The sequence below is a fragment of the Crassostrea angulata genome, chromosome 10 (genome assembly GCF_025612915.1).
Source record: "Crassostrea angulata isolate pt1a10 chromosome 10, ASM2561291v2, whole genome shotgun sequence".
In the NCBI taxonomy this organism is placed as follows: Eukaryota; Metazoa; Mollusca; class Bivalvia; order Ostreida; family Ostreidae; genus Magallana; species Magallana angulata.
Genome location: NC_069120.1, coordinates 29,400,484 through 29,419,138, shown reverse-complemented (window position 1 = coordinate 29,419,138; position 18,655 = coordinate 29,400,484). Strand labels below are relative to the sequence as shown.

Here is an 18,655-nt window from a genome sequence, read left to right as displayed (position 1 = left end):
AATTTAGTATCGTGTGAAATAAATCAATACTCCTAAAGACATTTTTTCTACAATTTGAAAGACCAAGTTTCACCTTTTATTGTACATTACATTAACTGTACACCATCCATTGGTGTGTTAAACATACAGGTGATACATGTACAAGTAATTTAGACAACCATACACTTTGTGTAAAAATAAATTCCTTCCAAGAAATTGGTTGCATTTCTCAATCCACATAATAATAAAATACACATAAAAAAGCCAATTTGTCCAAAGTCTTTTTGATTTCCTTTTGGAATTTTTAGCAAAATAAATTCAAGCCTAAATTTTTTATCATTTGTTCTTATTGGTCACTTGGTTACACAGTGATGGTCGAACAATGTGAGCTTGGACTTGAAGCTGTGCATGTCAGTGATACACTGGTGGTCCTGGTAGCTCGAGTCCCTCACTGGGATCATCCTGTAGCACCGCTCCTTGTCTGTGTTGGCTCTCTTGTGGGGCGGCTCCATTACTTCTTTAGGGGAAGACACGTCCGCTTGCTCTACTTCAGGGTTACCCAGAACCTAAAAGGAAATTTTATTTCAACTAATGTCATCATTTAAATATTTATAAAATCGCTTCACAATTGCAATAAAACAAATGTGTTTGCTGTATGGTACTAAGTTGAAACAAATACTGTCAACATGAACAGTATGATAGTTTGCTTACATTTGAGAGAGAGAGAGAGAATGGATTGATAGACAGATAAATAGATAGACAGACAGACAGACTGCTACTCTAATGTAATAATTATTCATGTGTTCTATACCTAATGTTATCCCCAATGGGATCTAATTACCTGAAAGCTTATTCGTCTTTGATTCTCCCCCAAATATTGTTTGTACCAATCCTTCAAGTCATCTAAGGTCAAAGTCTTCAATATGGCTACCTGTAGCAAAAATTAGAACTCATTTAGAAGCTGATGGTATGTATGATGGTATTTATACACATTATTGGTATATATAAATACTAGTCAAATCTTATATTATGAAACAAAAGCAGTTTTTATCTGTTAATGTACAAATTGAAAACATGTAGTTGATAAAAAGATTTTTGATGAATTTCTTTGAATAGGACATTAATAAACCATGACTGACCTCTTTCTCTAATCTGTCAAACACGTAATTCTCTTCTATACACTCGCCCCAGTATCTTTTGACTTCCTCCCCCAGGTGAGTATCCTCTGTCTGTTTGGCCGCTACCAAGGACTCGACCTGAAATCAAGACAAGCCACAACTTCATTAACACAAACAGCTGCAGAGACTTTTCTAATGCAACACTTATGGAAATAATACAACATAAAAACTGAAGTTTCCAGTCACTGCAAGATCATCACAGATAAAGGAATCTTAGATTCATAGATTTAATGCATGTTCACTTTACGACACTGACAATAATGCCCCCTACTAACACTAGACCCATGACCCAGGAGTAATGAATTTCACAAGTTTGCTAGAGGACCACTTGTTTCTCCTAAACCATGCATTCATTTTTCTGCTAGACACTCTTCTCTTAAAGAATTTATGCATAGGGGTTAGTAATTTCTCACTTTTGCAAGAGGTTTCTTAGTTGATGATAACCATACATGAACTCTGTTTGGCTGCTAAAACACCTAGTTGTAATAAGGAAGATGTATCCTAGAAACTCTGACCCTGGGTTCATGAATACATGTATTACAATTTACAGGAAGCCTTCTTGTTCATCATAATCATAATTGATGCCCAGAATTAGAGAGAAAAATTCATGATTTAATGCATCTATGATATACAATGTACATGTACGACCTTTAAATTTAAACCCTATTCTAATACCAGAAAACCTGACCCTTTGACCATGAATCCCCCCCTCCTCCTTCCCCCTGACACCCAATTCTAGATCTGCACATGCCATATAACTCAAAAAGATGGAATAAAATCTTTTTACCAGTGTATCAAATTCCTCTGTGGTCATTTTGTCCAAGATTTCCTTGAATTTGTTAAGGAAGTCCTCAATATGGTTGTCCACTTCATGCATCCTAAAATAGAAAAATTCTTATCTCATCACATTTTAATTCCTATGTAAATTGAAAACATCAACTGCGCCCAAATTACATGGCCACTATATGCATTTATTACCTAATCAAAGGGATTTTGTTGTTTTATAACAAATTAAATATTTGCGTCTATTTTGAACTGCCGGTCAATAGACTGCGATCTATTAGACCGCCGGTCAATAGACTGCGATCTATTGGACCCGCAACGTATATCAGAACGTGTGTATGTTATATTGTTATACTTTCATGTTAAATACTGAAATCTGATTGGTTTAGACGCAGTTCTATTACCCTCAGCGTTAGCAACGCACTTAGCAATGGGTAACATTACGAATTGTTACATGCGCGAAAAACATGCGCGTACGGTTCGCCTTAGAATTCACTTCAATTTTATATAAAAGCAGTAAAATTTTCTTCTAAATTAAGACATTCAGTATGATGAAATAAATAGTGCCTGTTTGGGAGGATAACAGTTGAAATTGACACCCCTTAAAAACCAAAATGGTTTTCTCGGGGTGTCAATTTCAACTGTTACCCTCCCAAACAGGCACTATTTATATAATGTTACATCCTTTCTCAGGGAATGTATATTCCTTTACATAGACGCTGTTTTTAGTACTTGATGAAACCAAATTCAAAGTTATCAAAATGGAGTATCAAATAATCAACAGCTTTAAAGACTCATATAAGGTAAAAGACTATTTAAAATCTAATGGGTTGAAGACTCCTCCTTCTTTGTGTAAACTAATATTAAATTGAGATGGTGTAATGCATGCAACAAGTTTGGTGTATGTAAAAGATGAAAAAAAATCTTAGTATATTGCAAATGGCACGAAAACCATCTGCAATATGCAAATTGTAAACCCAGAAAACTAAGAAAGGAATTAGGTAATAAAACAATTATTTAATGCTTGAACAGTCAATAGACCAGAATTTTTTCCCTTGGTGCAGGGAACAGCTCAGTATGATCATACTGAGCTGTTCCCTGCACCAAGGGAAAAATATTCTGGTCTATTGACTGCTCAACCATTAAATAATTGTATATTATTGACTCTTTAATACATAAACGTACATTTGCGTAAGGAAAAAATGCATCTGAAACCTTACGAGAACTTTTGGGCTTGGAACTGGACGACAATAGCCATTCCCATGATGCCGTACGTAAGGAGATTCTGACAGTAGACACTGTAGCCCAGCTGTAGCTGTGTCCTCAGTACATCAAAACATGGCTCCTGCATTCTTGTCTACACAATAAGAAATGTTATGCCATGTATATATGAAAAAATTAACTTGTAAATAAATTAAACTACCTCTTGAAAAACTTTAGTGGCGCATAATTAATAATTGATATAACACATACAGTAGTTGGCCATGAATGAGTTCGCAACATTTATCAAGAAACACCATTTTTTGAATTTCACAATTCCTTGCATACATATGTAACTATATATTAAATGTCTCCTAAACAAGGTAAAATTTAAAATGATGAACTACTGAGATGTACATGTACTTAGCGTGCTCTTACATCCAGTAGTTCATTGATGACGGTGGCTCTGATGTCCCCGGGGTCGGACTGTAGGTACACAGTGATGACAGAGTTGGCATCCTCCATGTTGAAGCTGTTGATCTGACAGAAGCTCCACTGTCTGGGAATCTGGTACAGCCGCCTCTTCAAGTACAGACAAAAAATTTTATGAAAAGTTACCATGAGTAAATTGTTTATTTTTGTGCAATTACTCTATGGTGTACTAAAAACTACTGATGCATGTACTTGACTTCTTAATAATTCTGGTACATACATACATGTACATGTATGTTTATACACACAGTGTCTATTAATGTTAGTGTGTACGAATAAAATCGCTAAATACCATTTCAATAATAAAATGCATTGCACAGATCAAAAGGAAAAAGATCTCCCTTTTTGAAACCGACTCTACTATTATATGGTTCAGTTTCCACCTACCTTGTACACACTGGAAGGTTCCACTTTTCCATTTAGTTTTGATTCCAACCTCTCTTTATACCACATGGCTTCCTAAAGTATTCATATGATTATTCACTCTGACCAACTAAAAAGTGAAACTCATTCCACAATTTAAGTACCTTTCTAAACAACGACATGTATAATACTATATGTACATGTAAATTCCCTCTTTATAATATAAATATATATCTTTTTTTTATCATTTCACAAAATGCACATGTGTATAACAACTTGGATGGTTAGTATATTTGCATAAATTACCATAATGGTAAGCTCTGTTTTAATTGAACCAACCTTTGGCGTGACATTGCCCACAACCAAGATGTCTGCTTTGATGTTCTGTCGGAACTCTGCCAGGATCTGTTGAAAATCCTGATTAGTTAAACTGTCGATTTCAGCGTACATTTCTGCTGCAGACTTGTTGTTTGGGTCTAGCACAGAGAAACGCAGCATTCTGATAAAACAATTCAACATATGCTTGAGACACTATCGTCTAACAACTGCATCTGATAAAATAAAATTACCACGTATATTCATGAACAATGTATATCCAAACTTTTATATAAATTAGCACAACGATAAATATTGAGACAGTTACCTGACAAGTTCTGAGGGTTTGATGATGGCATTGAAGAGGTCTCTCTTCACTTTGTTCCTCATAAAGGGAAACAACTCATCATCACAAGAATACTCAAACACTGCATTCAGAAGTAAATCAAACAGCTCCTGTTATAGAAAAAAATCATGAATCAGACATTTCTTTTATAGATTACACACAGTATAAGAATATTTCAAAATATAGAATCAAGATAGAATTTTCTTTTACATATACCTGTACCTGTAAATACAAGTATATTATTATGTAAATATTTGATATTAATCTTAAACAGAGAGTCTATAGTTGTCATTACTGGTAATTTCTGGTTGAATCCTGTCACTTTGAACCTGATTCCTGTATCATCAACTCGGGTTGAATAGCTGAAAATAAAATTACAAATGTACCAGTAATCTGACAAGACAAGGATGATAAATTCACTATGTGTACTTTGAGCACTTCAGTAAGTTTTAACTGTGTGAACATATAGAACAATACTTATTGTAGAAAGAAAGTCGTCAAATTTAGAAGAAAAAAAAATTACTCATAGCCGGCCAGTATTGCTGGGTAGGCTGGGGCATCCAGTTTGTGGTTCATAACGGCCTCAAATATCTTCAGCAGGGTGTGACTGAAAAAGAATACTACCAATCAAATTTCTAGTCAGAATGAATCAAGCTGAAAACCTACTTCAGAGATGGATGTTGATAAGAAGTGAATAAATATATTAGTCTGTACTTTTAAAAATCGTGTCAATTCAATGTAAGCATTGACTGTAATTTTTTGGAACTGTCTAAGTATTTGATGTTAAAGATGTAAACCTTTTTATTCTCAGTTCAAATGCCCTTTATCCATAAATCAATATAATAACTGTAAAATTATTAAGATATTTGCTAGAGACCCCTAAAACTGTTTAATATACATGTATATGAATTTTGAACATCCAAGTTCCAGCAGAAGAAATAAACTGTATTTAAAACCACACCACTAACCTTTTCACTGATTGGTTGACTACTGGTGACATCAACTGAACACAAACATGGGCTGAAAATACATGTACAATCATTTAGCATTCATTTGTACTTTTACTTTGATTCTTTAAATGCATTGGGAATTTCCTTTTCCCATTAGGAAGACTGTAATTATTAAGTTATTATTTTCAGATTCTTCTTGTTCTTATACAGTTTGTTTGTCAGATACACAAAACTTTAGAAATGTTTTAGCAAATATAAATTTAAAGGAATCTAACTCTGAACCCGTAAACAATATATATCAATGATAACGTGCATTATAATTCATACCTTTTGGCACTTTGAATTTCATGTCCTTCTTGTAGTACAGTGTACAATGCTCATTCTCTGACAGAACTATGGGATGCTGAAATATCACATTTATTTGGTATCATTTGACTTCTATTACCGTAAATAATGCTGATATTCAGTAATGGAAAAATTAATAGACAGTATAATACAATCTTCTATGAAAGTATTTCATGTTTTTATACTAATTACTATGTGTAAAGAACTTCACTATGCAAATATTTAAGTAAAGTCCTATTTTCTTACTACAGTTCATGTTCAAATTTTTGTGATATTTCGAAAATTGTAAAATTGATTACTCGAATGATTAAAAACCAAAAAAGGACCTGCAAAAAATGTTATTACATGTATTTGCTTCATGCAGGATTGCACGACTAGTAAATTGTGTGTTAAATAATCTTCTTAAGCTTATTAGCTTATTAGTATAATTGTTGTAGCATTCCAAACTATGAAAAAAATACATCATACCTTTGTTGTTAACTCTGCCTCAACTTCAGCCATTGTAAAATCAGTTGCTAAAATAACAAAAGCAAATGTCCTCTACTTCAGATAACCAACAAATTTCTCGATCTTGTGCGCTTACATGTAAGGAAGTTTAATATTACCTTATGTCACATTAAAATTTTACATGAACATTTCATTTAGAGGCAACGATGGAGGAAAGTTCAAAATTCAAAGGATTTTCCTCTTAATACTTATGTAAATTTTGTCTCTTTCTCTTGCATGAGAAAAATACTTGCACACACATATGCCATTCAAACCTATTCCGGCCTAGTAAGCTAATGTAAAGCTGCTCTTAGAAATGATTCACAAAACTGTCTAAGAATCAACCGACCCTTACTTTGAAATGAGCATTTTCTTTCATTTATATATCCTGTCCAACAAAGTAATTCTTCAAACTACCACCGTACATGTATCAGTTTCTTACCTATGGAATTGTTTGGTTTTGGCATTTGAAGGTCTTGATTCGCTGGAGGATCTAACAAAGTAACAATACATGTGACAATATGAAGTACAATGTAATTTAAACACATATATGTTAAATAAACACACTAAATTTCAGCTCTAAGTCTGCAAAATTAATTTAATGAAATTGTTATTGTGCCAGAATATGATGGAAGGACAAGTCCAATATGGGCAACTTTTTCATGTTTTGGGACATTTTTATTCCACAAAATTATTGTTGTTACTTTCATTTTAATTGTGTTTGGTTATAAGGCAATATACATGTACAATGTAGTGTACAATGAAATATGCTGTGGTAAGAAAGGAGGAATGAGCATATAAATACACTGAAAACATATGGCTGGACTGGGAATTGAACCTGGGACCCCTGGAACTCTAGTCATGAGCTCTACCAGTGAGCTATCCTGGCCTATATCCACAGACCAAGATTTCTCCTTCATTAATTTTTTTTTAAAGATCACCCCGCGGCTATGTTAAGGCTGTCCGATTAATTTCACAGCGATATGTAGAAAGTCACTTGTCTGTACTTCATAAGATATGACGTCATAGTTAACTTTGACGTCACGATCTGCATTCCTTTCGATCGTTCTTAGGGAATGTATCGTAACGTAATAAGTGATATTCATTGTGCATAATAAAACCGCTTCATTCCTTTACATAGACACTGTTGTAAATACTAGTGATACTAAATTCAATATCACCGATATGGAGTATAAAAAAATCAACAGTTTTAAAGCTTCGTAACAGGTAAATAACTATTCATAAACTAATGGTTTTGAGACTCCCCCTGCTACGTGTAATCTAATGAATGGTGATATGTATGTGCATATAAAAATCGGCTTGGCACAAGTGAAAGATAAAAACAATCTTAGTATATTTTACGTGAAATCGGGAGAGAAAGTACCACTGTGAATCTTGCTGGGGGAAACCTACCAATTGACCCGATTTTGTGTAAATCGAGCCTAAAAGGTAAAAATGTGCCTAAATTCGATGGCGGTGAGAAATGTTTTTCACAATATTTCAAATAAATGAAATATTTATATGAACCCCCAGCAAGAACTGCAAAATACATTACTTATCGAAGGATTTTTCATAAAAATATTTTTGATTTAGTGTCATTATTCACTTTTGCCGATGCGATTTTTATACATTATTTACCGTGTTAGAATACACCCGTCACGTGCTTAAGAAAAATATATGACGTCACAAAAATACATCAAATATAGTGTTGGATGCCACTGTTAACTTATGTAATACAAGTTTAAAGAAACTCACTCAGTTAAAGCATTTTTCGATAATTAAAATAGTATCATTTTTCGATATATATTTAGCTTCGGGCAGCCTTAACATAGCCGCGCCCCAGATTCTTCCTGTGGCAGGAGATAACCTGTCTGTTCCAGAGATTGGCACGGCACCAAATGTAATGGAATTGGAGAAATAATGACGGACAACACCAGGATTTGAACACGGGCCCCCTGATTTTCTAGACAGGTGCTCTATCACCTGAGCTATCTAGAGACAGAATTTGAACCAATTTGACCGTCACAATATTCTAAATCAAAGCAATCAGTGATAGTAAACCAAGCTCTGACCTTGCCATTTCTTCCTCCACTCTGGTTTGATGTCGGCCACTCCATACTTAACAGGGGTCCACTTGACATCCTGTCTGTCACATTTCTCCGCTAGTTGTTTGGAGGACAGGAAAACACAACAGTTGTCTGCCCTCAGATTAGCCAGACACTTGGCAATCAGCTATAATCAAAAGTTCAATATACTGCAAGAAAGGACAGTTTTACATACTGTATACCAGCTCAAACGTATGTACATGTGTGTACATTCATTTTATTTTATAGATACTGGTTCATGTACAATATGCACTGCAAACATGTTTGCTTTGTCTTTCTACACTTTTCTTCAATTAAACCTTGCTGGTACATGTATAACTTTCTATTGGTAACTGACAACATTAATACAGTAAATGTCTTCATGCTGAATGTGAGAATCATTATTGGTGCATTATCAAAACTTTCATTCATCCTGATTAAATTGACGGTATAGATCTTGGCTCTATTTTTATTTATACTAACCTCTGGGTCATATTCATACAAGAAATCTCTGCCGGTTAGAACATCTTCTGGAACAAACAGCTGCATGTTTTCTGAAACCCTCTCTACGTAATCCATGGGGTCCCCCTAGAAGAAACAACATAAACATGTATATACAGTACATGTATCTATTACAATACATAGGCACAAAAATACATGTACATTTAAATGCATTTTTATTCTTGCAAAACCAAAATTATTTAAACATGCACATTTGCCCTCTTTCGCTTTGGATAGCAATATTTTTTGTGACCTTCCTTCATAAGAACAAGAAAAATTCTTTAAGCACTGAACTGAAGAGTATGAAACTTAAAGAATGCATTTAATTTATATGGATTAATACATTGCAAACAGTGTTGAATCATCCCTGTCAACTTAAACAATTCGCCATTTGAAATTTAATAGCTCAAACTTTATAAAAGACGTAAAAAAAATTATTGCATTGCAATAGAAAAAGAAGGAATCTTGAACATTTACAGTTTAACAATTGCTGACCATTATTCAATTGATAAAATCTATTATAGTTATATAAACTTGGTTTAATTTATTTCTTGCAACTTAAATATTGTCTTTATTTTCAAACAAGATTTACTCATAGAAATTACAACTTTCCTTGAAGTAAACATATCTTGTTGAAAACCAACCCAAAGGTTAAGTCTGCAAGGCTTAATTTTCTATGGTAAGAGATAAGAGACCAATTGTGGGTTTCCATTGTTGATGGTAGATAGTGCATATACCTTTTCTTTGAACCTAAATTTGGTTTCCTCTATGGTCTTCATCTCGTCAAAGTACCGTTTCTGCACTCCTTTGGCCTGTAGCATGTGTATGTACTGGAACACAGCTAACAGCACCTCCTCGAACTGATCCAGGCCTTGGTCAGTGAGGGTCAGATTCACCACAAATTGGGTCGCCGTGGTGTTCAGCTCAAACCCATTGTAACTGTGACCACTCTCTACCTCGGTTGCAAAATACCTATGACCAAGGTGAAAGACATGTCAATCAAGAGCAAAAAGTACCTCTCTCTCTCTCCTTCCCTCGTTAGGTGACCTTACCTGCTTTTTAGGTAAGCCAACAAACTGCCTTCACCCTCATGGCCAAGAAAAAAGTCCAGATATGACAATGGTTTCTTCCTTTAAAGAAAGAACAAATGTTATTCTTTCATTATACATGTACACGTATATAGTATGTGTTGAAAGAATAATGTGCAAAAATTTGTCTTGACACATGTATTTCTATATCTAGTCCAAAAATATGCAAATGCATATTCAGTAGTAAATCGTTATGAGCATAACCATCGATCACCTGTAATGTGGCAGCATAGAAGGAAAGGACCAGATAATTTCCAACATGTGCTTGTCTTTCACTGGATCAACTGAAAAACAAATTTTACATGTCGATATTAAAAAAAAAGAATTATGTAAACAATAAAATGTTTTCATTGTCAATTCATGTGGGTATGAAGGTAGCAAGCATTGCTGAAAAAATAAATATTAACCCACTGTAGTACAAATTTTTTTCCGCAATGATTGAAGTAAGTGTGTGCCATTTTCTATATAAAATACAATTGATTTTCATATGAAAAAGAGAAGGAAATACTTAGCGGATGTATAAATATACAATATTAAATACCCTCCCTCTTTAACTTCAAAATCATGGTCAAATGGTAAACATTATAATGTAATACATCAACAGTAAAATAAACAAATTGGTCAGAAAATACTAATATCAGTACATTATGAAAAAAGAACCAAAGAATGAAAAGAAGGCAAACCTTACTGTAATATAATTTTCCAAATTTTTCCATATCGAATGGATCCTGAAATGGAAGCAAGACAGCCATTCAAAATTGCAAATTTCGATAGAACTTTACATCAAAACATTGACATTTCAATTGTAGCTATAAAAAAGACAGAAAACTAATGCAATGAGAGCTGCTGTGCATCATGTTTCTATCTTAGTCTGTCTTTATATGTTTGTAATTACCGATAGAGCCAGAAATCAAGTACATGTACTGTAATTCTATAAAAGATATTAAAGATAAAAGTCATTACAATAAGTTTATTTCAATTACTGCCAGATATATAAAATGTTATCACTCTTTTTAAATTGATATAAATTACAAATGTACTGTCACAAGTAGTTGCCTCATAATAACCAATACATGCAACAGGACTTACCTTAAGATGGTCAAAGCTTTGTTTCGGTAATTTGCTAAAGAGAAAAAAAAATTCATTTAACAACCATACTGAATAATAGTAAGTGATGTTATTTTACATTTGTAAATAAACTCACTGCATACAAATAATAAGAAAATTTATAAAGTAAAGTAAGTAAATAAATTACCGGTATATTTGTTATGTATAGAATATACAGTTGCAATGAATGCAGAAAAAGTTTATAATTTATATGGGTTATTTTTACATTTACCAGGTACCTGCACATAGATTTTTTTTTCCAATTGTCAGAACAATCAAATTTTCTTACTTGTTTGGAACCTCAGAAAAAATATCCCGAACCCATTTCTCTAGTTTGTCAAGGCTAACTGAACAGAGAAAAATTATAATGTTACATTTCTGTTACATCCTTACCAAAACCCCCACATACATATACCAATATATCATGTGAGAAATCAATTTAAAATGTTTCAATGATATATATTCAGCACAATGGCAATAATATCATCATTACAAAATTTTTCTACCAAAAATAAACACAATTTTTTACATACATATACATGTATTTACCAGTATATGTAAATGTATAATTAAGTTTTATAGTTCATTTTAAAAGAAGCCTACCTTTAGACTGCACTGCTAGTGTCATAAACTGGGCTGAATACATTTTACTTTCAAACTCCTTTAAGTTGCCATACACATCTATCCCATTCTGTTGAGGGATTGTTTTCAAGGAATCTATGCTTCCTGAAAAATGAGAGAAAAATTTTCTACATGCATGTACTTAAACATATCTGTGGAAGGGGCTCAACAGACATGTGATTTACAAAAAAGATATTTTCCAACTGCAAAATCATTCATTTTTATGGGGATACTTATCATTGTTTATTTTAAAAAAAATCTTGGAGTAAAGATTTCGATTTTATTCATAATGTATCTATTAGTGACTGTGAGTTATACAAAAACATAATCATTGTCCTTTGGGAGATCAGGGGTAAATTCGATCAGATCAACTTGAAAATCAACAGAATTTAATCCCCAATGACCATTGAAGCACAAATGTATTTTTTGTATATTAAATGACATTAAGGTATTCAATGTATAATGAAGGAATATTGAACAATTTTGAATCATTTTAAACTAGTTAAATATGTATTGCGAGGTAACAATGAAAGTGAAATAAACCAAATTAATTCACATGACTGACAACATATAAAAAGCCGGTCATTTTGCACTTCAAAATTTTTTAATGAGTTAATTATCTCCCCCTTGACAAAAAAAGAAAATTTTAATTTTGTCAAAATATCTGCGGTAAGTGATTCATTTTCTTTCATAGATTAATAAAGAGAAAGTTTATGCATGTATTAACCAAGGGAGTTCTACGAATTTTAAGTTGCTTTTTACAATATCTTAATAAAACATAGACTTTAATGCAAAATTCAAGGTGTAATTAGTTGGATCATAATCAAAATTTTGAAAATTCCTTTGGTGGAGTACTTTTATTTGATAACACTGTCAAAATGATATCATGATTAAGAATATCGGACCATTCATTTATTAGGTACAAAATGTGGTCGTTATACATCGAATACCTTAAAGGTTATCATATGCATTAGAAAGAATATTAAGAATGTTCCAAAGGTCACAAACAATGCACACATCAATTGTATTTGGTCAAACAGACATCAAATTACCTGTAAAAAATTTCCCCATGGGGTGCCCCTCTTTGGCAAGAGATCCATACAGCATGCATGCCCTCTCATCATCACTTGGGAGGCTCATCTGGTATTCTACATTTTTAATAGCATAAAACATACAGATTACCAAAAAAATGTATAAGCAAATTCAACATTTTCACTCAACCTGTGTCTCCACAAAATTGGATAAATCTGGTATAATATTATAAACAGATTGCCTCATATCAGCTTTCTGTCATCTGTTTGTCTGGTTCACAATCCATGACAGAGCACTAGACAACTTACCACTGTCCACAGCCTGGATCTCCCTGTCCACGGAGTCTTGTCTCAGTAAAGGGTGGATAAAAAACTGGGCAAAGATATCCAGGGCCTGATGAAAGTATTTTTGCTCCACATCAAAGTGGAAAGAGGTCTGAAATGATCAGGTATACAGTGATGCAAATTTTGTAACATGTTGTTGGCAAATTCACTGCATTTGGTTGATTGTATGCATAGAACCATTTTATAACAAATTAGGTCTCCCAAGATCTTATATTTCACAGATATAAAGTTAAGAAAAAATAACCCTATGATGTATGCTACATAACAAAAAATCAAAATAATAATCTACTTCAAAGTTTTACATCCAAGAAATTACAATCAAATAATATTAAATGTACTAAGTCTTATAAACTTATTAATAAAAATCTCTTCAAAATTACCCTTTCACAATCTGTCCAAGCATTGGTATAGCCTCCATGTTTTCCAAGGAAATCGTCAAGTTTATTCTCCTGAGGATATTTTTTACTCCCCATAAAAACCACTGAAATCAACCAGAAAAGGCCGCTTAAAAGTCTTCATATTATACCAGTATCCAATAATATGGTTTATAAAAAAGAAAGAGACGAAAAGCTACTTTCAAAAATAGCTCAGTAAAGACTGATATCATCTTTTTAGGGTATAAAAAATATTGTTTTGTGATATAACTTTCTAAAAGTAATCCACACTGTCATGATAATTAAATGAAAAAGAATTGTAACATACATGTACATATATCTCACAAACATGGCATGGTTACTTGAATATTTTACTCTGGAATGGCAATAAATTCATTGACCACAAACACAGAGTTTTTTCTTCACTACCAGGGGCTATTGCAGTTTAAGAGATAGAGAAATAAAACTTATAAACTTTGTGATGCTTACTGTGCTCCAAAAAATGGGCCAATCCTGGTATATTTGGTGGATCAGAAAAACTCCCATTGGAGATACAGAGAGCTGCAGCTGACTGAAATTAAAGCATATGCATTGGATGATAAAACCTATAAGCTACACATGTATTTTAATAGTGAAAAATTAGAAAAGGTCAATATACATGTACCTATTCAAACTATGAAATATAAAAATAATGTACCTATTCAAACTACATGTATTATTTCAATAGTTCAACACCAAATAAGTAATAGGTAACCATTGAAATTGAAATATACTAGATTTATAATAATAACTAGCAAATCATTTATGGTCAAACTGTTCACACATTAATGGTTAAATGATTACAGGGTTGTCTCTAAGACCCGAGAGGCGGAGAATTCCCCCGCCTATTATGCCTTAATTACCCGGCTATTATTGCATTTTGCAAGACAATGTAGCTATAAAAAAGACCCCCAGACCCCCTGCTACTTTTTTATTTCCTCCTTCTACTTCAATTTTCAGAGACAACCCTGGATTAATATAATTTCAATGATTCTCACTTTCTTCTCTCCTCCTTCTTCCTCTTCTTCCTCATCATCTGTCTCCATGTCTGCCTCTTTCTGAGATTCCTCCTCATCTTCCTCATTTTCTCTTTCATTTTCATCATCCCACGGTGCCTCTTCTGCCTCTTCCTCATTTTCAAGAAGGTCCGATATAAGAATAGCTTGCAGACCATTTTCTAAGTTTATCCATCTGAAAAGTAAAACAAGAGGCCCATGGGCCACATCGCTCACCTGAGGAACAATAAGCTTAATGGAGTCATAATACAAACAACCTGTACAATGTACAATAATACATGTAGATCCTGTATAAATAAAATCCATTTTTCCCCCTTGGAACTCAGATAGCCCTGATTGCTGCCATTATTTACAAGAGCAGATTTTAATCACCGCTCCTGCACATATATAGGGACTCAACGTTACGCAGGCAGGGATGACCGCACACCTATGCAACTCAACAGGTACCAACGTTAACGCAAGCAGGAATGACCACACACTTGCGCCAACAGCTCAACCTAACCCAAGCAGGGAGTACCGCACTCTTGCGCTAGAAAGGCCAGAACACCAGCAGGGATGACCATACACTAGTGCTCCGCCGCAACCACCACCAATACAAGCAGGGATGACCGCACACTTGTATTAATGACAGGGCATGAATGACTGCAGACTCTGTATCTTAGACTTAACAAGTACACGAAGATTAGATAGGGCAGGGATGTCCACACACTCAATCTATCCAAACCTGTTCAAGGTTAACCCCAGACAGTCGCTCCTCGTAATGCAATAGACACTGTACCTATATATGTGCCGGCCTAAAATAATTCATAGTATCTAAAAATTGGAAATAAAAAATAAACAAACTAATCCGGCCTAACCCAAAACTACTTATGCAGAACAACTTATATACATTGAATATCTATTATTGTATAAAAATAATCATCACAATAATTGGTTAACAGTGGATGCATTAATTAAAATAATCAAGAATCAATAAATCAAGGGCAATAACTCAATACAGTAATACAAAAAGATTCTAATGAAAAAATAGCTGCCTGCTTCAATTTTATAGTCATATCACATGTTGAGTATTGCAGTTCTCAAAAAGATCCTTTACAATTGTTTATATATGGGATATTTAGCTACATCAAACTCTGAACCTTCTTGTGAGGCCGAAGAATTGTCCTGGAGCCAAAGTCTTAACAATTATAAAGAATCATCTTGCTGATTAGTTTCTGAGAAGATGATTTTTAAAGATTTACTCTATATATTCCTATGTAAAACTTTAACACCCCCCCCCCCCCCCAATGTGGCCTCACCCTACCCCCGGGGGTCATGAATTTCACAACTTTGAATCTACACTACCTGAGGATGCTTCCACACAAGTTTCAGCTTTCCTGCCTGATTAGTTTCTGAGAAGAAGATTTTTAAAGATTTACTCTATATTTTCCTATGTAAAACTTCGACCCCCCATTGTGGCCCCACCCTATCCCCGGGGGTCATGATTTTCACAACTTTGAATCTACACTACCTGAGGATGCATCCACACAAGTTTCAGCTTTCCTGGCTGATTAGTATCTGAGAAGAAGATTTTTAAAGATTTACTCTATATATTCCTATGTAAAACTTCGACCTCCCATTGTGCCCCACCCTACCCCCAGGGATCATGATTTTCACAACTTTGAATCTACACTGCCTGAGGATGCTTCCACACAAGTTTCAACTTTCCTGCCTGATTAGTTTCTGAGAAGAAGATTTTTAAAGATTTACTCTATATATTCCTATGTAAAACTTCGACCTCCCATTGTGCCCCACCCTATCCCCCAGGGATCATGATTTTCAAAACTTTGAATCTAAACTGCCTGAGGATGCTTCCACACAAGTTTCAGCTTTCCTGCCTGATTAGTTTCTGAGAAGAAGATTTTTACAGATTTACTCTATTTATTCCTATGTAAAACTTCGACCCCCCCCATTGTGGCCCCACCCTACCCCCGGGGGTCATGAATTTCACAACTTTGAATCTACACTACCTGAGGATGCTTCCACACAAGTTTCAGCTTTCCTGGCTGTTTAGTGTCTGAGAAGAAGATTTTTAAAGATTTACTCTATATATTCCTATGTTAAACTTCGACCCCCCATTGTGGCGGCCCACCCTATCCCCGGGGGTCATGAATTTCACATCTTTGAATCTTCACTACCTGAGGATACTTCCACACAAGTTTCAGATTTACTCTATATATTCCTATGTAAAACTTCGACCCCTCATTGTGGCCCCACCAGACCCCTGGGGGTCATGAATTTCACAACTTTGAATTTACACTACCTGAGGATGATTCCACACAAGTTTCAGCTTTCCTGACTTTCTGGTTCTTGAGGAGAAGATTTTTGAAAATTCCTCGAAATTTTTCATTAATTTCTAATTATCTCCCCTTGAAAACGGGTGTGACCCTTAATTTTCACAACTTTGAATTCCCTTTGCCTAAGGATGATTTGTGCCAAGTTTGGTTGAAATTGGCCCAGTAGTTCTTGAGAAGATGTTGAAAATGTGAAAAGTTTACGGACAGACAGACGGACGACAGACAAAATGTGATCAGAATAGCTCACTTGAGCTTTCAGCTCAGGTGAGCTAAAAAGTAATATTGCTATAATGAAATTTCTAAATAGAATAAAATATTCTTTTTTGAAATAAATACATGTAGTTCTCCTTGTATTGTTTTTAATTTCTGCACGATTTTTAAAATTCAATATACTTTAAATTTATGCAAACATATTGAAAGATAAGTTGGAAAACATATCATGAACAATTCCAAATAAAAATCAGAGATATATATATAAAACAATAAATAGGTAATCAGATAGAAATTGCTATGAAACATTCATTAATGGTGGATTGACACAACTGGGCAAAACTTTTGCTTCGCAAAATCATTTGTGGTCAGATGGTGATAATTTTGACTATCTGACTATTACTGAACTATGAACAACAGTGTAGTGGCTTAGCTCTTTCTTTAAGATATTATATTGACATCTGATTTTTATGTTGTCTTGTCAAATCTTTATAGTGAGATCAGCACACTGGTGAGTGAAGCGAGTTCTTAGAACCAGTGCAAACGGGAAAAAGAATGAGCTAAACCTACAGATTCACCAAGAAAATTTTTGGCAACATCCCATAATGGTCTGTAATGTTTTCTCTTGTGGTGCTATGTCAAAAATGGCAAACATTTTACTCTTAATTTACAGTGCCTTGTGGTTTTAAGGCACATTTTGAGTACCGCAAAAGCTTTAGTAAGAGACAAGGGATTTTTTACATACTTCGTATTGAGTTGAGATACTTAAACAGATGTTATAGATTTTAATGTATGAAGTCATGGTGTCTGTCGCTGTATTTCCTGCGATAAATTTGGAGTTGGATCAAACATCTGTAATGCGCGTACTAGCTATTTCAGTATAAACTGCAAACCTACCTCAGATGATTTGTTATTTATTTTTTGTTTTGATAGAGATCTTTATATATACAAGCAAGAGCCATACTCTACTGTCATATCAATTCAATTTAAAGCTAATTTGGCATGCATGTACAGTAAGTATAAGTAGGGAAGAAGGAAAAAAATGTCATTTTGAACTAAAATAAAGAGAAAAAATAAATTATTAAATAGTTAAAAAATCTATGTAAATATTGCATATTGTCAAACCATTAAATTGGAAAAAGGTAAACACACCTACAAATAAGGACCAGGGACACGGATACAACCTGTGTAATCAAATTAGAATGCAAAAATAAACAAATTATAAAAAATATGAACCAGGAAAAAAAAAGTCAATTAACAATGTACAAAAGAAAAATAATACTGTATTTATCATTTATACTTCTGACCAAATTAAACACAAATTTCATTTTACTGAATAATTAATTCTCTCCAAAAGTAAAAAGTAAAGAACAGTTTTAGGCCTAAGGGGGAGCAAGTCTATGTATTCTGTAATAATTTTTTTAAACTTAGAAATATTATATAATTCTCTCTCTCTCTCTCTCTCT

At 33.8% G+C, this 18,655-nt stretch overlaps 1 protein-coding gene across 1 annotated transcript in view; it reads right to left on the bottom strand.

Annotated features, from left to right (window-relative positions):
- Positions 1 to 62: 62 nt before the first annotated feature.
- The window catches only part of LOC128165119 (nardilysin-like), a 28,810-nt gene continuing 10,217 nt past the window's right edge, over positions 63 to 18,655 (bottom strand). Inside the window, exons 2-30 of the mRNA XM_052829335.1 lie at positions 14,626 to 14,818; positions 14,078 to 14,159; positions 13,595 to 13,695; positions 13,179 to 13,305; positions 12,891 to 12,986; positions 11,821 to 11,943; positions 11,507 to 11,564; positions 11,200 to 11,233; positions 10,799 to 10,838; positions 10,325 to 10,394; positions 10,075 to 10,152; positions 9,760 to 9,994; positions 9,005 to 9,109; positions 8,510 to 8,669; positions 6,880 to 6,930; positions 6,420 to 6,466; positions 5,934 to 6,009; positions 5,625 to 5,676; positions 5,180 to 5,263; positions 4,952 to 5,018; positions 4,639 to 4,766; positions 4,335 to 4,494; positions 4,020 to 4,091; positions 3,579 to 3,722; positions 3,161 to 3,297; positions 1,945 to 2,035; positions 1,119 to 1,235; positions 821 to 910; positions 63 to 545 (exon numbers count right to left, since the gene is read on the bottom strand). Of these exons, the coding sequence (XP_052685295.1) occupies positions 333 to 545; positions 821 to 910; positions 1,119 to 1,235; positions 1,945 to 2,035; positions 3,161 to 3,297; positions 3,579 to 3,722; positions 4,020 to 4,091; positions 4,335 to 4,494; positions 4,639 to 4,766; positions 4,952 to 5,018; positions 5,180 to 5,263; positions 5,625 to 5,676; positions 5,934 to 6,009; positions 6,420 to 6,466; positions 6,880 to 6,930; positions 8,510 to 8,669; positions 9,005 to 9,109; positions 9,760 to 9,994; positions 10,075 to 10,152; positions 10,325 to 10,394; positions 10,799 to 10,838; positions 11,200 to 11,233; positions 11,507 to 11,564; positions 11,821 to 11,943; positions 12,891 to 12,986; positions 13,179 to 13,305; positions 13,595 to 13,695; positions 14,078 to 14,159; positions 14,626 to 14,818 (3,031 nt within the window). The 3' untranslated portion in view covers positions 63 to 332. The remainder of the gene's footprint in view (positions 546 to 820; positions 911 to 1,118; positions 1,236 to 1,944; positions 2,036 to 3,160; positions 3,298 to 3,578; positions 3,723 to 4,019; positions 4,092 to 4,334; positions 4,495 to 4,638; positions 4,767 to 4,951; positions 5,019 to 5,179; positions 5,264 to 5,624; positions 5,677 to 5,933; positions 6,010 to 6,419; positions 6,467 to 6,879; positions 6,931 to 8,509; positions 8,670 to 9,004; positions 9,110 to 9,759; positions 9,995 to 10,074; positions 10,153 to 10,324; positions 10,395 to 10,798; positions 10,839 to 11,199; positions 11,234 to 11,506; positions 11,565 to 11,820; positions 11,944 to 12,890; positions 12,987 to 13,178; positions 13,306 to 13,594; positions 13,696 to 14,077; positions 14,160 to 14,625; positions 14,819 to 18,655) is intronic.